This window comes from Abrus precatorius, unplaced genomic scaffold, assembly GCF_003935025.1.
Source record: "Abrus precatorius isolate BTA unplaced genomic scaffold, Abrus_2018 Scaffold3, whole genome shotgun sequence".
Classification (NCBI taxonomy): Eukaryota; Viridiplantae; Streptophyta; class Magnoliopsida; order Fabales; family Fabaceae; genus Abrus; species Abrus precatorius.
In genome coordinates this window covers 3,329,682-3,347,351 of record NW_020874373.1, presented here as the reverse complement: position 1 = coordinate 3,347,351, position 17,670 = coordinate 3,329,682, and the positions used below count along the sequence as shown (strand labels likewise).

Here is a 17,670-nt window from a genome sequence, read left to right as displayed (position 1 = left end):
CTTGGGGGTGATTTGTGACCTAACAAGTGTAACAATTCACCATCCATTGAGATCTGAAACTAAGTTTTCTCGAATTCGCATACATATTTCTCTTTTAGAAATCAATTTACATGAGAGGAGAAAAATTCCAGCTGGTAAGAATGAAACTGACCACACATTTTGAAGTGATGCTCAGTTCGAGATAGCTCCACTTTCAACTAAGCACCCAAAACTTCCCATAAAAACCTTAATGTAAGATTTTATAAACAGAACTATCTTTCTCAAAATATACTCTTGATCTCTTTAAAATAATATTTGTAATATCACATTTTTTTAAATAAACTAGAAATGTGACCTGTACACAAATAAATTATTATGTCATAATATAATATTATAATTAATAATTATAAAATAAAAAAATAACTTTATAAAATATTTATGATAATATTTATATTATTTTTAAAATTAAAATTAATTAATACATATTAACATTATTATTAATAAAAATATTTTATATATTGCATTAAACTTACAATATACTTTTAAATATTTTTAAATTAACTTTAAAAGTAAAAGAATTAGACTCAAATATTATTTTAATTTATAAAATAATAATTTTGATTTTATAAAGTTTAAAAATAACTCTTATAATTAATTTATAATAATGTAACATGCATACATACTACAATATTAATGATTAATAATAAAAAAATTAATTTTAATATATTTAAAATTTTTTTAAGTCTAAAATTATTGAAGGAATAAAATAAATATTAACTATATTTATAAATACTAAAAAATATCTTATCTTACAAAATTATATAGCACATAATTTAGATATAACAAATATTAATTCTCTTATGCCTGATAAATATGCTAGTGCATTACATGAATTTGCACAAATATATAAAAATAATTATTTTTAATATAACAAAAACATAAAAAATGTTAAGTAAAAATTTTAATTGTTTTTCAAAAAAATTATAAAAAATAAATATAACAGTTAAAATTAATTTATATATAAATTTAAATATTATAAATCTTAATAATAATAATATAATTATAAATTATTAAATATATTTATGTGTACACAAATTTGTTTATTAAATTTTTATTTTAAAATAAAAATTATAATTTAAATATAAAAAATATATAATAATAAAATTTTATTATATTAAATAATGTCAAAATATAATTAGATTGAAAAAGATGATAAATACGTTGTAAAGCATTGAATTTTCCACTCAATAACAAAACCATACAAATGATAACGATGATTTTATTTTAGTTTTCGAGTATTTTCTTAAAAGGGATGTGTGCAAAGAAGTGAGAGTAACATTTGGACGTGTTCCGAGTGGTAGCAAAGAAACCTTATCCTTCTCACCTGTCAATTGGAAAGCACCAACTCAAAAATGAATGCCTCACTTGTTACATTCACTTCTCAATTCTGAAACCACAACCTTCTCTCTCTCTATCTCAATGACTACTACAGCTTCTGTTTCCTCTTCTATCTGCAATAGAATCTACAACTTCTCCTTTACCCACTCTTCCATTTCACTCACCAGCAACTTCCCTCAAAGACCCGTATCCCAGAAACCTCTCAACCTCAACGTTAAATATCAAAGTTTCAGCCTTTCCTTTCTCCCACTTCACCGTCTTCACCCACCTTTTGCTGCCTTTGATGGATTAGAAGTGGCTCAAGACAGCACAGAGTCCCAAGAAGAAGAGTCAGAACCACAAACCTTTGAAAACCCACAACAAGAGGAAGAGCAAAGAGTTTCAGACTCAAACGATGCTGGAAGGCTCTATGTTGGAAACTTGCCATTTTCAATGACTAATTCTCAATTGGCTGAGATCTTTGGAGAAGCTGGCACTGTGATGTCTGTTGAGGTTTATTCTTTTTTGCTGCTTTTGAATTCCCTTTTCTCCTTTTGTGCTTATTTTCCTGTTTGATTGATAAATTTAAGATTTTTGTGGAGCAATCTAACATGGGTTTGTGCTTGTTTTGCTTGATTGAATTCTATAGATTGTGTATGACCGTGTCACGGATAGAAGCAGAGGATTTGCATTTGTTACAATGGGGAGGGTTGAGGATGCTAAAGAGGCAATTGGAATGTTTGATGGCTCTGTAAGTCTTGTACATTAGCTGCAACATAATTTGATTCATTTATGCTATGTTCATCAATCATAATGATACAGTGTTGATCTTCCCTACTGTATGTTTCACTATTCCATTACTGAGTTGTTGAAGGATGATGAAGTCCTCATGAGTTATAGTATAGCTAGTGTCAATCGCTCGGGTTATAATGTGATCAAATCATGCACTTAGATTAATCTATGAATAAATTGAATAATTTTTATTTATATATTAAATAAATAATTTGGCATTTCAAAATATTTTATAAATAAAATATATGATGAATATATTACACAACCTATTCATTATTCTTTAGAAATGAAAAGTTCCAGGTTGCAAAGGAGGGTTCTCTTTTCTTTTTTGGCGCTATTTATACTAATAGTTATCTATCTTAGTATCTAATAATGTATTATGGCAAAACAATGTGGGTTAACTGGGAGTTATACGAAGTTCCATCAGTTTGTTGATGGCAACTCTAGGAGTGGATGCAATCAGAATAATAGTGCATTCTTTAAAACTTGGTTATAAATTAGTTGTGAGGGCATTTTAATTTGCCTTGCCTTATTGTCATTTTGGAAGGCAATATTCTTCCAGAACACATCTCTTTTTTTGTGTTGGTCTTGTATCTTGTAAAAAGCTACACTCTAATGTCACCGCCAGACCATCAAATTATTTTATTAAGTCTTGATTGCAGCTGAGTTTTCTAAGATAAATTATCATCACAATTGATATTTTAGTGTATGAAGAGTTTGATGCTTATGTTGATGACCATTTTGGTGAACAGCAAGTTGGTGGTAGAACTGTTAAGGTAAACTTCCCAGAGGTGCCCAAAGGAGGAGAAAGGTTAGTAATGCGACCAAAAATACGGAACAACTACAGAGGTTTTGTGGACAGCCCTCACAAGATCTATGCTGGAAACCTTGGCTGGGGACTCACCTCACAGGGTCTTACAGAAGCTTTTGCAGAGCAGCCAGGTTTATTGAGTGCTAAGGTCATCTATGAGAGGGACAGTGGAAGATCTCGAGGCTTCGGCTTTGTTTCTTTTGAAACTGCTGAGGATGCAGCGGCTGCTTTGGAAGTTATGAATGGTGTGGTAAGAACAATTTTGGTACATTAATTTTGCAATTTCAAATTCATTTTATTATATCAGTGTGTAACTATATAATCTCATTCCTTCCATGTGCTATGTAATGTTTTACAGGATGTACAAGGTCGGCCCTTACGGTTGAATTTGGCTGAAGCGAGGGCGCCTTCATCTCCTCCAGTAATTGAGGAAAATGCAGGAAGCAGTGTTGATAGCTCGGAATTGCTGACTAGTGCCAGCACATGAAGAAATATAATCGATCAAATTTTGTCCGTAAAATGCACACATCATTTAGCTTCTTCCCTGAAGGTTCCTCTTGTCAAATTTCCTCTTAATTGCTGGTCACATTGGTATACACTAACTAGCCCTTCAGGCAGTTGTGAGATGTACCTGATATTGAACATATCTATACAAGGGTTTGATTTTAATTATACAGTTTGTAATTATGAACGACAAACATTCAGAGTTTGAACTAATAATCTATTCAAGTGAGAAATAATGTTGAAATGGAAGCGAAGGAAACATAGATGGGAACCACTAATTTGCAACGATATGCAGCTATCCCTTGGACAACACAACTTAGATCAGAACCACTAATTCGCAACGACAGTTAATTTTGCATTAGAGTTTTTTTTTTTTTTTTTGACAAAAAAAAGTATCATGAAACGAAAAATAAGAGGTGGAATTTTAAATCACGCTTTTAGAACAATATCCACCCTTCAACTAGTTAGCTGAATGACATTTTCAAACAAAGTATGATATTGAGTAACACTGATCACTTATACCAGCCTTGAATTCATGCTGACAGTGAAAATTAATACATATAAATGAAAAACAACTACAATTTTTCGAGGCATTGCAGACTGACCTCCAATCACCCCCTCTTAGATTACTCAGTCATGCCATCATAATCATCACCACGGCTTATCGGATCCTTTGGTCTTCCTGTTTAGTATTGTAGTTTTGTACATTATAAGTTCATGAAAATAGAATTCAACAATTTGTGATACACTCTTCAGACTGGCCTCCAAAATCTGTTCTTGAACTGTCACTTCCGAGAAAGGGACCGGACCGGACCGGACACATAATCTCAGTTTCACTTCAAGTTCACTAGAAAGCTTTCTCAAGAAAATGAGGACTTGGACCGCAGAACAGCTCCGAATAAAAGCAAAGAGAAGAGCCAAGTCACCACTAAGTTTGTTATGAAGAATTACCATCATCTAGAAGAGCATCAGCTGCAGAATCCAGGTCATGAGGGAAAAAAACCCTGCAAAGCAATATTTTTACTGGAGCTTCAGAATAAATATTAGGTAAACAATACACACACTCCCAATAGAATACCAAAAGAGACAATCCATAGTGCCAAGTCACCGGCAAATTAGGCAAGCAGCACGGCATTCAGTTCATTTTATTATTTACAGTATTCTTGTACTGGTCCAACATGCAGTCCAAATAAAACTCTTATCGTTTCATCAGTAGGCAATTAGTTCTATTTAAGTTCATTTTTTTAAAATTATACATTAGGAAAACCCACTAATCCAAGCCATGTTTGGCCCAACCTGAATTTGGCTAGGCTTACCATGGGTCTGACACCTCAGTCAGTAAGCATAGTAGTCAATTTTGAATAGCAGCACGAAACGGCCAATCCAAAAAATGCTTATAGCAGCATAGCGAATAGCGGGATGACCGCTATTTTGAAGTTCTAAATATTATACCTAATATAAAAATAATATTCAAAACAGAAAGAAATAAAAAACAGAGATAGAGATAAAAAAAACAAATAAGAAAATAGAGAATTGATCAGTCACTAAAAAATGTGCAAGTTAGTCGGATGTTTTATCAAAGATGAAGAAGATGACCGAAAATGCCTGGATCACATTCGAAGCTTCGCCGGAGTTGAAGAAGACAACCGGAGATGAAGACGATCGGAACACGTCTTTGCCAGAGACGAAGAAGATAAACGGAGGATGACTCTATCATGTCAGAAGCCTCGCCGAAGATGAAGAAGGACATTGAAAGCAAGAGAATGTTACAGAGAACAAAGATGGGGAAGAACGAACTAGAGAACTGAGAGACAAAAATGAAACTTAGGGCTCATGAGGAAGAAGATATCAGAAATGTAAAAGGGGACAAAATCCCAAGATTACCCCTATTTGAAGATGTCTAACGTTAAGAAAGCAAGGGCAAAGGCAGGTTTTGGCCGGGGATGAAATAACGGCCGCTATGGCTGCGATTCTCCCGCGATTTGGCCGCTATTCGCGGTGCAATGGCCGCTCTACTGAAAAGCGACGTTATAAGCTCCCCATAGTGGCGACCTGCCGCTTTGCTCTGCTCCTCTGCGATAGTGGCCGCTATGGCCGCTATTGACTACTATGTCAATAAGTTCTATTTATTGCTTTTATACTTCAAGAGTTTACCTTTTTGTTGCTTTTCCAGAAAACACATAAGATCAATAATTCTACAAATTATTACTTCCATGGTGGGTAATGGAACAAGTCCACAAGTGTTGTGGTACAACATAGATAGATAATTTTTTCATATTTATTTCTTTTTTTTTTTCCTAATTTTTTTTTTGAAGAAATTCTAATTTTTTCTATTTTACAAACTATCAAAATAAAGTAGCAAATTTATTCATACAATATCAAATTTGAATTGTATTGAGTTTTATTAATGATAAAAAACTTTAAGTGAAAGTTTTTTCTTTCTCACATTCATTTCCATTTATTGCCGGAAAAATATCGTATGCATCGATATGAAAAGAAAATATTTAATACATAAAGACATGATTTGTAAAAAAAAACAAATCTTCTTTTAAGAAATGCGAGTTTTGGAATAGGAATAAATAAACAAACAAGCTATGTTACCTGCAAGTGTTGTGGTACAATATTCTGCTGAGGTTAGCCACGTCATTGATGCCTTTACAACCAGCAACCACCTCAAGAACTTGCCTGGAAAATTACAGTCGTATTATTTAAAGAGGTCTAGTTCTACAAGAGCAAAAAATAACAGATCATGCCAAGAGTGGTTAAATATTAGCAAACTTGAATTTTCCAAGCCACAATTATATTCACCAGACAACATTTCTCACGGTAATATTACCACAATGATATAGATGCAGTCAAGAAACTTGAAAGTAGGAGCAACCAGCTCAAGCACAACCATCCCACTTACTTAACTAAACAAGGTTCATTGCGGCCTTTAACGATGAATTCTTGATCATACTTCTCTTTCTTCTTAGAAGGCCATGTAGATTTAACAAAACCAATTCCTGCATGAGTATTCTTGATTTCACAGTATGGTGAGTCTGTCTCAATCATCAGTCTTTCTACAGGAATACCTTTCACAACATCAAGGTTCTCAGTTGTCTTCAAAGAGCACCCATTTATGCCTGTCACAGAACCAAAGATATGTACTATTCATGAGATTTGACTGGAATTTTAGCATTCAATTACCACAACCCAATATCCGAAAGTAAAAATTTATGCACCACAACCCAATATCTGAAAGTAAAAATTTATGCACGTTAACTAACAAGGAAATAAATATTCAAAGTTCAAACCAATATGCTCTACAGAAACACACAATTAGCCTTTACATACCAAGCACATCACTTATTTGTTGATTATTTTAATATGAAAACACCAAAACCAAAGTTATGCAAAAACACAAAGCTTTCCTGAAGTATATTTATCCTTTTATCTTAATAAACAGAAATTATCACGACAAAAATTTGCTTGGGTTATTTTTTTAGAAAACGCAAAGACTAAAATTAGACATACCTAGATGACTTCAAATAGGTTAACTTTTATAAAAAAGCTTGAATGGACGGATTTACCTATGTACATTTTATCAAATGAGAGAAGCTTAATGCTATCATCCATACTACCAGTAAATGAATGGGTGACTCCAGCAGTGAATCTGACATATAAGTAGGAATGATTAGTCCATTTCCCATCTTGGAAGTGATTATACTATAAAATACAAGAAAGAAAAACAAATGCGCTTACATTTTAACACTTGTGTTGTGGGCTTGCATATTAAGCATGAGGATAAATGAGATTAAAAAAAGAATCATGGTTATTTATTCCTTATTTGCTAGTAATTTTTGTATAATATGAGTGTCAAGGCCTCAAGGTAATTTTAACCCTTAAATGATAGATTTAAGAGTTAGAAAAGAACCATTAGTATCTCCAAAAAAAGGCCTCAATTCCTGATGTTAATGGAACTGTCTAATCCTTACAATTAACTTCATGTCCCGAGACAAACAGAATGGTAAGCTAAACAAGAAACACCATAATGAAGAGTGATTTGAATATTGTCAATGTCAAAATAGTGAGATCCAGCACCTGTCCTTATTTTTCTCCACTATTTCACAGAAATCTGCAGCAGCTGCTCGCATGTGCAAAAACATAGGCAGTTTTGTGATATATGCTAATTCAAATTGCTTCTCAAAATACCTTGCTTTCACGGGAAGAAAAACAAATTCATTAATGATTTTAAATATATTACAAAAAACAATAACAGGGAGAGAAAAAGAGCTAAAATGACACATTAACAATATTATGCTGAGACTGCATACTTTTTTTGAATCTCTGCTGGGCAAAAGTGAAGCCTGTCATAGTCCAATCCACATTCTCCAATTGCAACCACCTTTCATATGAAGAAAAGTAAGAAGAATATTAGCAGTTATTTCTAAATAGTTACTTGTGCACTAGTTGATGAGTTATAACACAAGTTCTGCCACTATATGAGAACGACAGACACAGTGGCAGTGCTTAGTGAGTATTTTTATTACAAATGAGGAGGAATTCAACTATGTTAACTCATGTACTAAGTGAATAAATTAATAAGATTCAGAACCACGTAGGTCTGAAGTATCTACTTCAGAGTAAGAAATGTTTGATAGTTGTCTTGTCTTACCGCTAGAGTATAAGCATACCTTTCCTTTCTGAATTCCCTCTTTAGCTAAAGTCAAAAGAGCCTGAAAATGCTTTTCTGGATCTCCACTCTCCTCAAATTCCTGAACCAATACACGAATTCTTAGTTACAAACACTTCCATCCAAAGTCCAAACCACTGCTCTTGGAAAAAGAGCTCCTAAAGGAGAAAAGCAACCTTGCAACGTGTTGGATGCACCCCAACTGTGCAGAAAAGTCGCCCTGTGATTGATCAATAAATCATCAAATTAGCGAAAATCCACATTCTACATCTGAAAGTCACCAAGAGAAAGCGATGGTAACATGACAAACCATCTGTTTCTGCAATTGCAAGCGCTTCCCTTGATTCCTCAAGGGACCCACCAGTTACCTGCAACACAGAAAAACAAAGTCCTAACTAACCAGTAACCACAAACCATCCACACATAGAACACATATTATACTTTATGGAATCACATTGATTTCTACAAAACCTTGTCCAAACAAATTCCCTCATTTTAGCACCAGATTCTACGTTCAACAGATTTAAACACTTGACGCATCTCAAGCTCTCCCAATTCAATCATATACAAGCTTCTTCAACATTCAATTTCATAAAATAAGTCTAAAATTTACTTAATTGTCTTAATCAATGATTAAATCACATCGAACAAGTTGAGAAATAGAACATAATTACAATAATTCGGTGGACGCCAGCAGCCCAGGCCCTGGTCAAAACGGTTGGAATATCTGATAGGTGACATTGCTTGCCGTTGTAGATTCCCTTAAACATGCCATCTGCAACTTTTCGAATCAGAAACAGAACAGAAAGACTGAAAACGAACAAGTGTTTGATAAAATGCCTCACCGGTGAAGTTGACGGCTATATCTGCATTTGTTTCGTTGCGAGAAAAGAGATTGTCAGTCTGTATTTCAATCGAATCCAAATGCAAATGTGAAGTAAATTTGTGTTACTTTTCTTACCTATCATTCGAATACTTGCCATGTCTGATTCAATTGCCTTAAGAAATGGACCAACTCACTGAATAACGTGCAAACGGAGTACTCGTTCATATCGTAGATACGGTAACACACAACGGGAACAGTGTTATTGGGCCTGTCTTTGGGCTGGGCCCAATCTTTCGCTCTATCTCATGTTTGTGAAACGGGCAATAATTTCCCTCAAGTGTCTTCTAATTGAATGCTTCATTTTATATCGCTGAAAATTTACCTTCTTTCTTAAAAAAGTGAATGAATGCATGTTATTATGCTCTTTGTTTATTGAGACATTTAGTTCCAGGGTTCAACCCTAGGTGTATTGTCAGATTTAGACATTATTACATTATTTTTAATGTAAAAAAGTGAATAAATGCATGCTATTATTGATTATATTAACTTTTTTAATGTTTAAATAATGCAATTATTAGTTTTTTTTCCCATATTGGCAAGAAAATGAGTGAAGGGGAAAAATAAATCTTTCCCCATCACATATTTCATTAACACATATATTTTACGTCCATAAAAGTTGTGAAATGATAAATAATGCGATGAAAAGAATGAATATAAGAAAATCGTTAATAAGGTGAGCTAGAACAAACATAATAATTAAATAAACTCCTGAAAAATAATCAGATTCCTTATTAACTGATATTACAAACTTATTGAAAATCAACAACAAAAAACGTATTGAAAGTTTTAGAAACCTATAAATATACACAATCACGTATATATACGCACCCCCCAAAAAAATGTAGGTCACGCCAACAATACAGTATTATATATGCACACTTCCTTGTTAACATGAACAAAATCATCCCGCTGTAACCCTTTTTCTCCGATCTTTTCCCTTTGATCCTAAATCAATCTTCATAGCCACCACACACCGATTATCAGAGGCCATACCAACCCATTAATTTTACAGTGTGATCAGTTTCTGAAAACAACAGGGAGAGCAATAACTAATATGATAATCAGTAGAAGTATGGCAAAACAGGTCCATTGACGAGTGTTCTTCTGTTGATTCCTAACAACCTGCAACTGCTGCACCCCTTTACTCACCGACGAATTGGCTAGTGCCACGTGGCTCTCTATGTCATCCAATTGTTCACCCTGCGTTTGGACCAGCAGTGCCATGTCCAAGAACACTTGGTGCAGCTCGTTTAGGCTTCTCTCTATCTCTTTGACCGTCCCATGCCTCTCCTGAATCTCTTGGATGGTGGTCATGATGGTGGCTTTTCCTTGCTGTTGGATAGCTTTCTTTAAGAAAGTTTCACTCTCACCTGCTCCACCACATGCAATGGATATATATATATATGTATGCGTCATCCCCTTCAATTTTACACTATGCACTTCTCACACAATGATAATGAAAGACCAAAATGAAAAAGAAAACACTAAAATCTGAATAATCAAGGAGACGTTTTTTCCTACATTTTGTTTGACCTAACTAATTTTGCTAAATTTATCTTCACGTCCTCAGTTACTAGCTAGCTAAAATTTCGCCTCATGCAATTGTGAACCATTAAAAGACAATTCCGTAGTATCACAAAAGTTCGAGGTCTGATATATATCTGTGCTGAGTTAAATGAATTTAAAAATAAAAGTGAAACAAAAATGATCATTGATGCCTTTCGGGTGACACACCCCAAGTGAAAAGAGATTAATGAAAAGAAAAAGTGATGAATATAAAATGATACGATGTCAAAAGAAAAGAGATATTGAAAGATATAAGAATAACTTCAACATAATAACAAGCAATATACTAAATTTTTATTGCACCTAGTTTGAGAGAACATTTAATTGTAAGAAACAATAGCATAGGAAAAAAAAAAAAAGACCTACCTTGTCAATTGCAAGAATCAAGATACTCTATGGGGTGATTGAAAAAGTTGGACAGTGAAAAAATTAGGATTTGAAACTGAAATAAAAAGATTACCTTTTTTTTTTTCACTTAGCAGACAGCCAGTGTCTCTTAATCTTACCCATCAATATACCTCAAAAATGAAACTGTTAAAAAGAACTTACTCTACGCAAGCGGTCTAAATGATTTAAACATGTGAAATAATAACTTTTTTTATGATTTTATTAACATTAATCCTCATGACTGATTTTAAATATTTAAAAATGATAAAATCTTATTAAAAAATATGTAATATTTTAAAAATATAAAAGTATAATTAACATTTTCTTTTATATATATAAAGTTTCTCCTAGACTTAAGACATGCATATGCATACATGCAGAGTAGCACTTTTACTTCTTCAGCCAAAAGTAGTAAGAAGAATATTAAGGCATCATCAATTCATCATACTATTCAAACTGAGAAAGAATATGAAAGAATCATGGTCCTAAGTAAGAGAGAAAGAAGCAGCTTAATATTTATTTATTGTGATTGTTACCGGTAGAGATGAGAAGGTCAATGGTTTTGTCATCAGGATTCTCGCCAGTAACGGCATAGTATCTACGTTGTACGGTGTCTCTATACTCGTAAGATATCTGCTCCCTTAGGTTGTTGAAACTCTCCATCGAGTCTTTCAAGTTCTTCCTCAACCCACTAACCAAAGCGGTTCGGGTCCGGTCCGAATACGAACCGGGTCCACAATCGGGCAAGGAGCGGGTGGTTTGGTTGGACCGGTCGAGAGCCTCCAAACGAGCCTTGACAAGCTTAGCTTTGGTGAGAGAGAGAGCGACGTCAAGGTCCATGCGAGAACGAAGATCCTTAACTGCTTTGGGGCTGTGAAGGGTCTTGCCATGCTGGTTGGAAGCACGAAGACTTAGATGAAGGTGTTCCAGCTCCTTCAACTCCTCCTTCACCGATTCCACTTCTTCCAAGAACTTGTCCAATAGGTTCATGCCACCCTCTTCCATTTCGATCACGTGCTCCTTTTGTTGTTGCTGTTGTTGCAGTTGTTGCTGTTTCTCCTTGAAGAAGAAACTCGTTAACAAGTCGTTCATTTTCTCGTTCTGATTCGGGTCTTGAATGTTAATATTGTGAATTAGCAAAGGAAAGGGTTGTGTTGTGTTTTATAGGCTTTTCATTGAATTTAGATAATATTTGATGCATTCAACCCCTTTGTACTTTTAGCAATGAGAGGGGAGAGAAACAGAAGGAGATATTTATGAGGTCAAATGGGTTGAAACTGCACAAATGGATTATTAGTGGAATGGTTTTAAAGATTTAATATATACTTGAAACATAAGGAAAGTAAATAGTGGAACATGAAGAGGAAGCACCCCACAAATAGACGGAAGAAAACGATTACGTTAGTTAAGAGGGTGACTACTTTTAAACTTTTCTTTAATTTACTTCTTTAACTACTCACTTACTAATTATATATATAGTTGAGGTGTTAGTCTGAAACTATAGTTGAGGTGTGGTCTTCTTCTGCAGCCTACGGTGTGTACCTGCTGAACATGAAGCTTCCTATGGATTCTGGGAACTTGTTTGAGGACAAATATTGTTATCCAAAATTAACTAACTAACTTTTAAACAAATACTTCAATGAATTTATTTTGAAAAGTGGAAAATCGTTATAGATAATAAGTAAACGACTATTATAAATATAGTTATTACTTATTACCTAAACTGGTTTTAATCTTTCGTAAATTAATGTTTATTCAGAATTAAGTTCGAAATAATGACTTGAGGACTAAAATACTATATAAGTAAATTTTACGGAAAATAAATATAAATTATTTGAAAATAAGCTCATGCATATTTTTTAATAAACGGGGCCTAACGCCATATATAGCACTATTTGAATGGAAGTGATAGATCAGCAAAGTTAACAAAAGAAGGCAAACTGGCAAAGCTTCAAATATTTTGACACACAACTTTCAATTTATCTTTTTCTTTTGGGTACAGAATAAAGTCTCAATTTATTTTGATGAAATGGAATCACAATCGCAAGGGGCATAATTGTTCAGAACTCAAGGGCCATCTGTCATACTTAATAAGATAACATGTAATAGTATAATAAGATTAAAGAAGTTTGAGAGATTTTATATGATTTTTAAAATTAAAAATAATTTAAAACTTTATAATTTTTCATCTTTTTTTAATAAAGTTTCTAATCAATTTTACAATATAAACTATGATATGATAAAAATTAATTAAATAAATGCTTAAATAAGAGGTTTGCTTAAATTATTGATGATATAAGGTTAGATAATTTTTAATATTATATATTGTTTGGTGTAATATCATGTAATTAAGATTCCGTATTGTACTGAGCTAATATTATCCAATGCTTGTGACGCATTATATAACGCGCTGGACAAGATAAAACAAATATTTATTATAAAAATTTATTTCCCCCATAAATATAATGTACATTCAATAAAAAATAGATTTGGATATTAAAATCAACATTTTTAAAAGAATATATATATATCGATCTAATAGCTAATAACAGATTTAAGAAGTTTTGGATACTCATAACGGTCTAAAATTATGTATATGCTATACATGTGTAATATTAGTTAATTAATCATATTAATTTTTAAAAAATATTATTATGTATAATTCAGTTGACTTGCCGTTTTGCATTTTTCAATTATTTATAATTGGAATCAAAATCTTAATTTTAAATATTTTTAACTAATTTCTACTCAAGATTAAATATATTTATACTAAAAGAGTTGAAGAATAAATTAAATTAATTTTTTAAAATTTGTTATTAATTTTTTTCATATAAGCTTGTATATCAATTAAAGAAATTTTTTTAAATAAGGTATTGAATTTAATACAGTATATATAAAAAATAACATTATCTTGTCATAAGTATATTTTCAATTTATACAAGATTATTTATCATTAAAGATGGTACATTCATTATTTTAACGAGAAATTTGTGGATAACCTTATATAATGCAATATTTACACCAAACAGCTAACAAATTCACAGTATAATATATAAGTTCATCTTAACATAACTTATACCACGTGCTAAATGAGCCCTAAGAAACAAATTAGCAGGTATACTCACATCATGGAAACTTCAGTGTTTCTTGCTTCAATAAAAAGGAATTGAATGAAAACTAAAATCACGTTTTGATTAATTTCCAATTTTTTTGTGTTACTATAGTGCCAAGATCTAGAGTAAATTTGGAATGCTATCATGTTTATGAGGATGATGAATCTTTTAAGGGTTCTCTACCAATAAATTTCCAATTTTTATTTTTCAACTGCTGTGAATCCTCACATAAATAGATAATTGTATATGTTGAGTAGTGAACTAAAACGCAACTTACAAATTTTTGGACCCTTCGTTTTTAATGCCAATACCCTGTGGTTCTTTCTGAACGGGAGGTGATCCTTTTCCATATTTCATCAAGGTTGTTGCAAGTACAGAATCGCCGCGATCGTTCCGCCACCTCGTTGGGAGGTTTTGTTTTAGATTTTGGTTTAATTTTCAAAAAATGCTTTTCTAAAATGTTGAAATTAAAAAATAATTTTTGTTTAGGAATAAATATTTCAAAATTAAATTTAGTTATATTGATCTTATTTGAATGCTGAAAAAGAACTATTTTTAGAAGGAAAAATATATTATTTAACAGAACCAATTCTTGAAAAATAACAAAACTAAACGAAACAAATATGATGTTCATTAGTAACTTATGATTTGTGAATCTTGACTTCTAATTGCTTATTTTATGGCGATAAGTTTTAATCTTCTAGATCCAAATTAGTAGAGAGGGAGGAGGGGATAGTGTAAATATATTCTTTCTGCTCTAATCTGATTCAGTAGAAACGTTACTAACATTTACTTTGTAATTGCAGATATACTCTTGTAACGTAACTCATATATTCAACAGTAGGAACATTTGCATCACAACTTTGCCTTTCGCTTAAACTTAATGAAAGACAACGATGCATAAGGAGAAGAAGTACACTACCCTTAGGGAAAGACCCCATTATTTAAACAACAAATATTAATATTGTATGTGATATTATATATAATTTTTTTTACATGCATAAAAAATATACTATAAAAGTCAAAAAGATGTCCCCATTGACTGTACACAAGATTTCTCCATATAAAAATGTTACTGATCCGACCCATGAGATACTTTAAAAAAGAAATGTGATGCCCAAAATAATAATCTCCAATGATGCCCAGAAAAAGAAAAATCTCCAAAAATCTAACTCAAAGGAACAATCAACATTTGCCTTCCTATATTACAGATAGAGAATCATCATCCCACAAAATAGATGACTGAAAAGTGAGAAGCGAAAACCAATAAATAGACAAAAAAAAAAAGAGAGGGTTAAGCTGCATGAGGAGGAGGAGTTGTTTGAACCAGAAAATGCTGACTCCCATTATTTTCTCCACCATTGCCATTATGTTCCCATGGTCTCACAGTGAAGAGCACAACAAACAAGATGATCCCAAGAAGAAGGATAATAGCAAACAAGGCCCATTTGCGGGTGTTCTTCTGGTGCTTCCTTGCAGTCTGAAGCTGCTGAGCACCAGTCTTAACGAACGAGTTAGCTCTTGTACAACTCCTTGAGATTCTTCTCCAGCTCTTTTACAGCACTATGCCTCTCTTTAATTTCGTTAATGGTGTCCTCAATTCTGCCTCTGCCTTGTTCTTGAATGGCTTTCCGTAGGAAATTCTCGCTCTCACCTGCACCACCCACACATCAACACAATCTCTAAATCTAAAACACTACCCAGCCGTAAAAATGCGGTTTTTTTCAAAATAAAGCCCAACTTGTATGAGGATTAAAACTACCCAATTCGTAGTTGTTAATTTTACAAAACTTTCATTCAATTATTAATGTAAATGGAAAAATATACTCAAATAAATAACTTTTTATAATATTTTACAAAATATAAATAGAAAATAAAGCAAAAGTTTTTTTAAAACCATTGTTACAAAATATACTAATGCAACGCCTATTTTTTTTCTTCTTCTTAGTAATGCAACGCGTATTCTATGCAAATTTATTTTTACACTCATTTTTAATTTGTTTTATAATTTTTTTATTTTTCTATTAAAACATCAATTATATCTTCTTTTTTTTTTGGTCTCTCTCTTCCTTGCACTTCTACACCCAAAAGGTGGATATCAACATATAATTATTCATATGTTTTATATATTCACACATTATAACTTATTATTTATATTCAAAATCTCAAACATTTTTCTACTCCTCTCAAATCTCTCATTTCTTTTGTCAAAAACTCCCTGTCGTCGTAAAGATCTTCCTAACCCTTCTTAACTATTACTAGTATTAAATAAGAAATAAATAATAAATTACATAAAGAATTTAATGTCTTGTAGTCCAATACAGATGAGTTGCATTGCCATACTACGTTAATTACAACTTTTTTATAATTCTTTTTTAAATATTAACCTCAACATTAAAGATTAAGTTTAAATAACTAATAACAATAAAAAAATTATTAAAAAGTATTTATTGTATTTATATAACATTAAAAAATAAATATATTATTTTTACATAATTTTTTTCCTGTTAAATACTTAAATTTAATCTTAAAAATTATATTTAATAAAGCCCTAAATTTTAACCATACCATAACCGGTGTTACGCCATTGCAAATACCACTACAATGGCAAATTGCACGGCAATCACGTGATGCAATCAACAATTTAAATCATCATTAACAAGCAAAACGTGAAATGTGGAACGATTTATGTTACCGGTAGAGATCAACAGGTCAACTGTTTCGTCATCAGGGTTCTCGCCGGTGACGGTGAAATAGCGGCGTTGAACTGTTTCACGGTACTCCGAGTTGATCTGGTGACGAAGCTCACTGAAGCTATCCATGTAATCCTTGAGGTTCTTCTTCAACCCGTTTACGACGTTGGTTCGGGTCCGGTCAGAGGAGGATCCGGCTCCGCAACCGGGAAGATTCCGATTTGCGTCGTTGGAGCGTTCCAGCGCTTCCAACTTGAACTTGATGAGTTTGGTTTTCTTGAGAGTGAGTGCCACGTCAGCGTCCATGGTGGATCGAAGGTCCTTGAAGGTGTTGGCATGATAAAGGGTTTTGCTCTTTTCGTGTGACCTCTTGAGACTCTGGTTTAAACGCTCCAACTCCTTCAGCTCCTCCTTTATCTCTTCAACGTCGTTGAAGAACTTGTCCATGTTCAGGTTCACTCCTCCGTCGTCGTCGTCGTCGCCGCCGGTCATCTCAATGACGTGGTGGCTGCGGAAGGAGGAGGTGGGGGAGATCAAGTTGATCATTGTTGCATTTATATTATATATATATATATATATATATAGAGAGAGAGAGAGAGAGAGAGTTAATGATAACAAAAAAAAAAGGAAGAAGAATGCTTAGTGATCAAGTTCCTATGGCGATATAGATTGTTAATTGTTATACACTGCTACTCCTACAGTATATACGCTCAACTCCTAAAGTGTTAGTGATAAGATACTAGGCAAAAGAAGAGGTAAACAAGAGGAGGTAGTGTGTAAAAATTATAACTCCAATCAAATGAAAGGGAATATGAGAATCTTAATTGAATTGAAAAAGTTTGAAATGCAACTGTAAATCTATATTGGCGGATTTTAAAATTATTCAG

At 32.8% G+C, this 17,670-nt stretch overlaps 4 protein-coding genes across 8 annotated transcripts; 1 reads left to right on the top strand and 3 right to left on the bottom strand.

The window, feature by feature from the left end:
• Nucleotides 1-1,282: 1,282 nt before the first annotated feature.
• Nucleotides 1,283-3,730, top strand: LOC113861916 (33 kDa ribonucleoprotein, chloroplastic). Its single transcript, XM_027495025.1, has 4 exons — nt 1,283-1,869; nt 2,006-2,107; nt 2,901-3,209; nt 3,318-3,730. Exons 1-4 carry the CDS (start codon nt 1,396-1,398, stop codon nt 3,444-3,446), a joined length of 1,014 nt encoding a protein of 337 aa, XP_027350826.1. The 5' UTR covers nt 1,283-1,395; the 3' UTR covers nt 3,447-3,730.
• Nucleotides 3,731-3,801: 71 nt separating this feature from the next.
• On the bottom strand, nt 3,802-9,170 carry LOC113861915 (putative deoxyribonuclease TATDN1). Of its 5 annotated transcripts, none has more exons than XM_027495022.1 (12): nt 9,100-9,170; nt 8,984-9,004; nt 8,813-8,913; nt 8,449-8,506; nt 8,315-8,358; nt 8,140-8,220; nt 7,780-7,850; nt 7,547-7,657; nt 7,036-7,118; nt 6,372-6,588; nt 6,065-6,148; nt 3,802-4,467 (listed from the first exon to the last, which is right to left on the bottom strand). In XM_027495022.1, the coding sequence occupies exons 1-12, from the start codon at nt 9,119-9,121 to the stop codon at nt 4,401-4,403; spliced, it is 960 nt and encodes a 319-aa protein (XP_027350823.1). In that variant the 5' UTR covers nt 9,122-9,170; the 3' UTR covers nt 3,802-4,400. The 5 variants fall into 5 exon arrangements, 3 of the variants coding, with proteins under 3 accessions (XP_027350823.1, XP_027350824.1, XP_027350825.1); XR_003504379.1 differs by having other exon boundaries at nt 3,900-4,467; nt 6,377-6,588; XM_027495023.1 differs by having other exon boundaries at nt 3,900-4,467; nt 9,091-9,121.
• An 871-nt stretch (nt 9,171-10,041) lies between these two features.
• On the bottom strand, nt 10,042-12,097 carry LOC113863395 (syntaxin-121-like). The gene is made up of 2 exons (XM_027496961.1): nt 11,514-12,097; nt 10,042-10,394 (listed from the first exon to the last, which is right to left on the bottom strand). The coding sequence occupies exons 1-2, from the start codon at nt 12,067-12,069 to the stop codon at nt 10,042-10,044; spliced, it is 909 nt and encodes a 302-aa protein (XP_027352762.1). The 5' UTR covers nt 12,070-12,097.
• A 3,507-nt stretch (nt 12,098-15,604) lies between these two features.
• On the bottom strand, nt 15,605-17,230 carry LOC113863512 (syntaxin-121-like). The gene is made up of 2 exons (XM_027497116.1): nt 16,786-17,230; nt 15,605-15,744 (listed from the first exon to the last, which is right to left on the bottom strand). The coding sequence occupies exons 1-2, from the start codon at nt 17,228-17,230 to the stop codon at nt 15,605-15,607; spliced, it is 585 nt and encodes a 194-aa protein (XP_027352917.1).
• Between the last annotated feature and the right edge of the window lie 440 nt (nt 17,231-17,670).

What these genes read in the sequence shown, in the direction of transcription:
- LOC113863395 (XM_027496961.1), bottom strand. Translation starts at nt 12,069, where the DNA reads ATGAACGACTTGTTAACGAGTTTCTTCTTCAAGGAGAAACAGCAACAA. An exon ending in TGACCTTCTCATCTCTACCG is followed by an intron (nt 10,395 to 11,513) that starts GTAACAATCACA and finishes GTGGTGGAGCAG; the next exon opens with GTGAGAGTGAAACTTTCTTA.
- LOC113863512 (XM_027497116.1), bottom strand. Translation starts at nt 17,230, where the DNA reads ATGGACAAGTTCTTCAACGACGTTGAAGAGATAAAGGAGGAGCTGAAG. An exon ending in TGACCTGTTGATCTCTACCG is followed by an intron (nt 15,745 to 16,785) that starts GTAACATAAATC and finishes TGGGTGGTGCAG; the next exon opens with GTGAGAGCGAGAATTTCCTA.
- LOC113861915 (XM_027495023.1), bottom strand. Translation starts at nt 9,121, where the DNA reads ATGGCAAGTATTCGAATGATAGGTAAGAAAA. An exon ending in AGGGAATTCAGAAAGGAAAG is followed by an intron (nt 7,851 to 8,139) that starts GTATGCTTATAC and finishes TTCATATGAAAG; the next exon opens with GTGGTTGCAATTGGAGAATG. An exon ending in AATGAACCTTGTTTAGTTAA is followed by an intron (nt 6,149 to 6,371) that starts GTAAGTGGGATG and finishes GTAATTTTCCAG; the next exon opens with GCAAGTTCTTGAGGTGGTTG.
- LOC113861916 (XM_027495025.1), top strand. Translation starts at nt 1,396, where the DNA reads ATGCCTCACTTGTTACATTCACTTCTCAATTCTGAAACCACAACCTTC. An exon ending in TTGGAATGTTTGATGGCTCT is followed by an intron (nt 2,108 to 2,900) that starts GTAAGTCTTGTA and finishes TTTGGTGAACAG; the next exon opens with CAAGTTGGTGGTAGAACTGT. An exon ending in TGGAAGTTATGAATGGTGTG is followed by an intron (nt 3,210 to 3,317) that starts GTAAGAACAATT and finishes AATGTTTTACAG; the next exon opens with GATGTACAAGGTCGGCCCTT.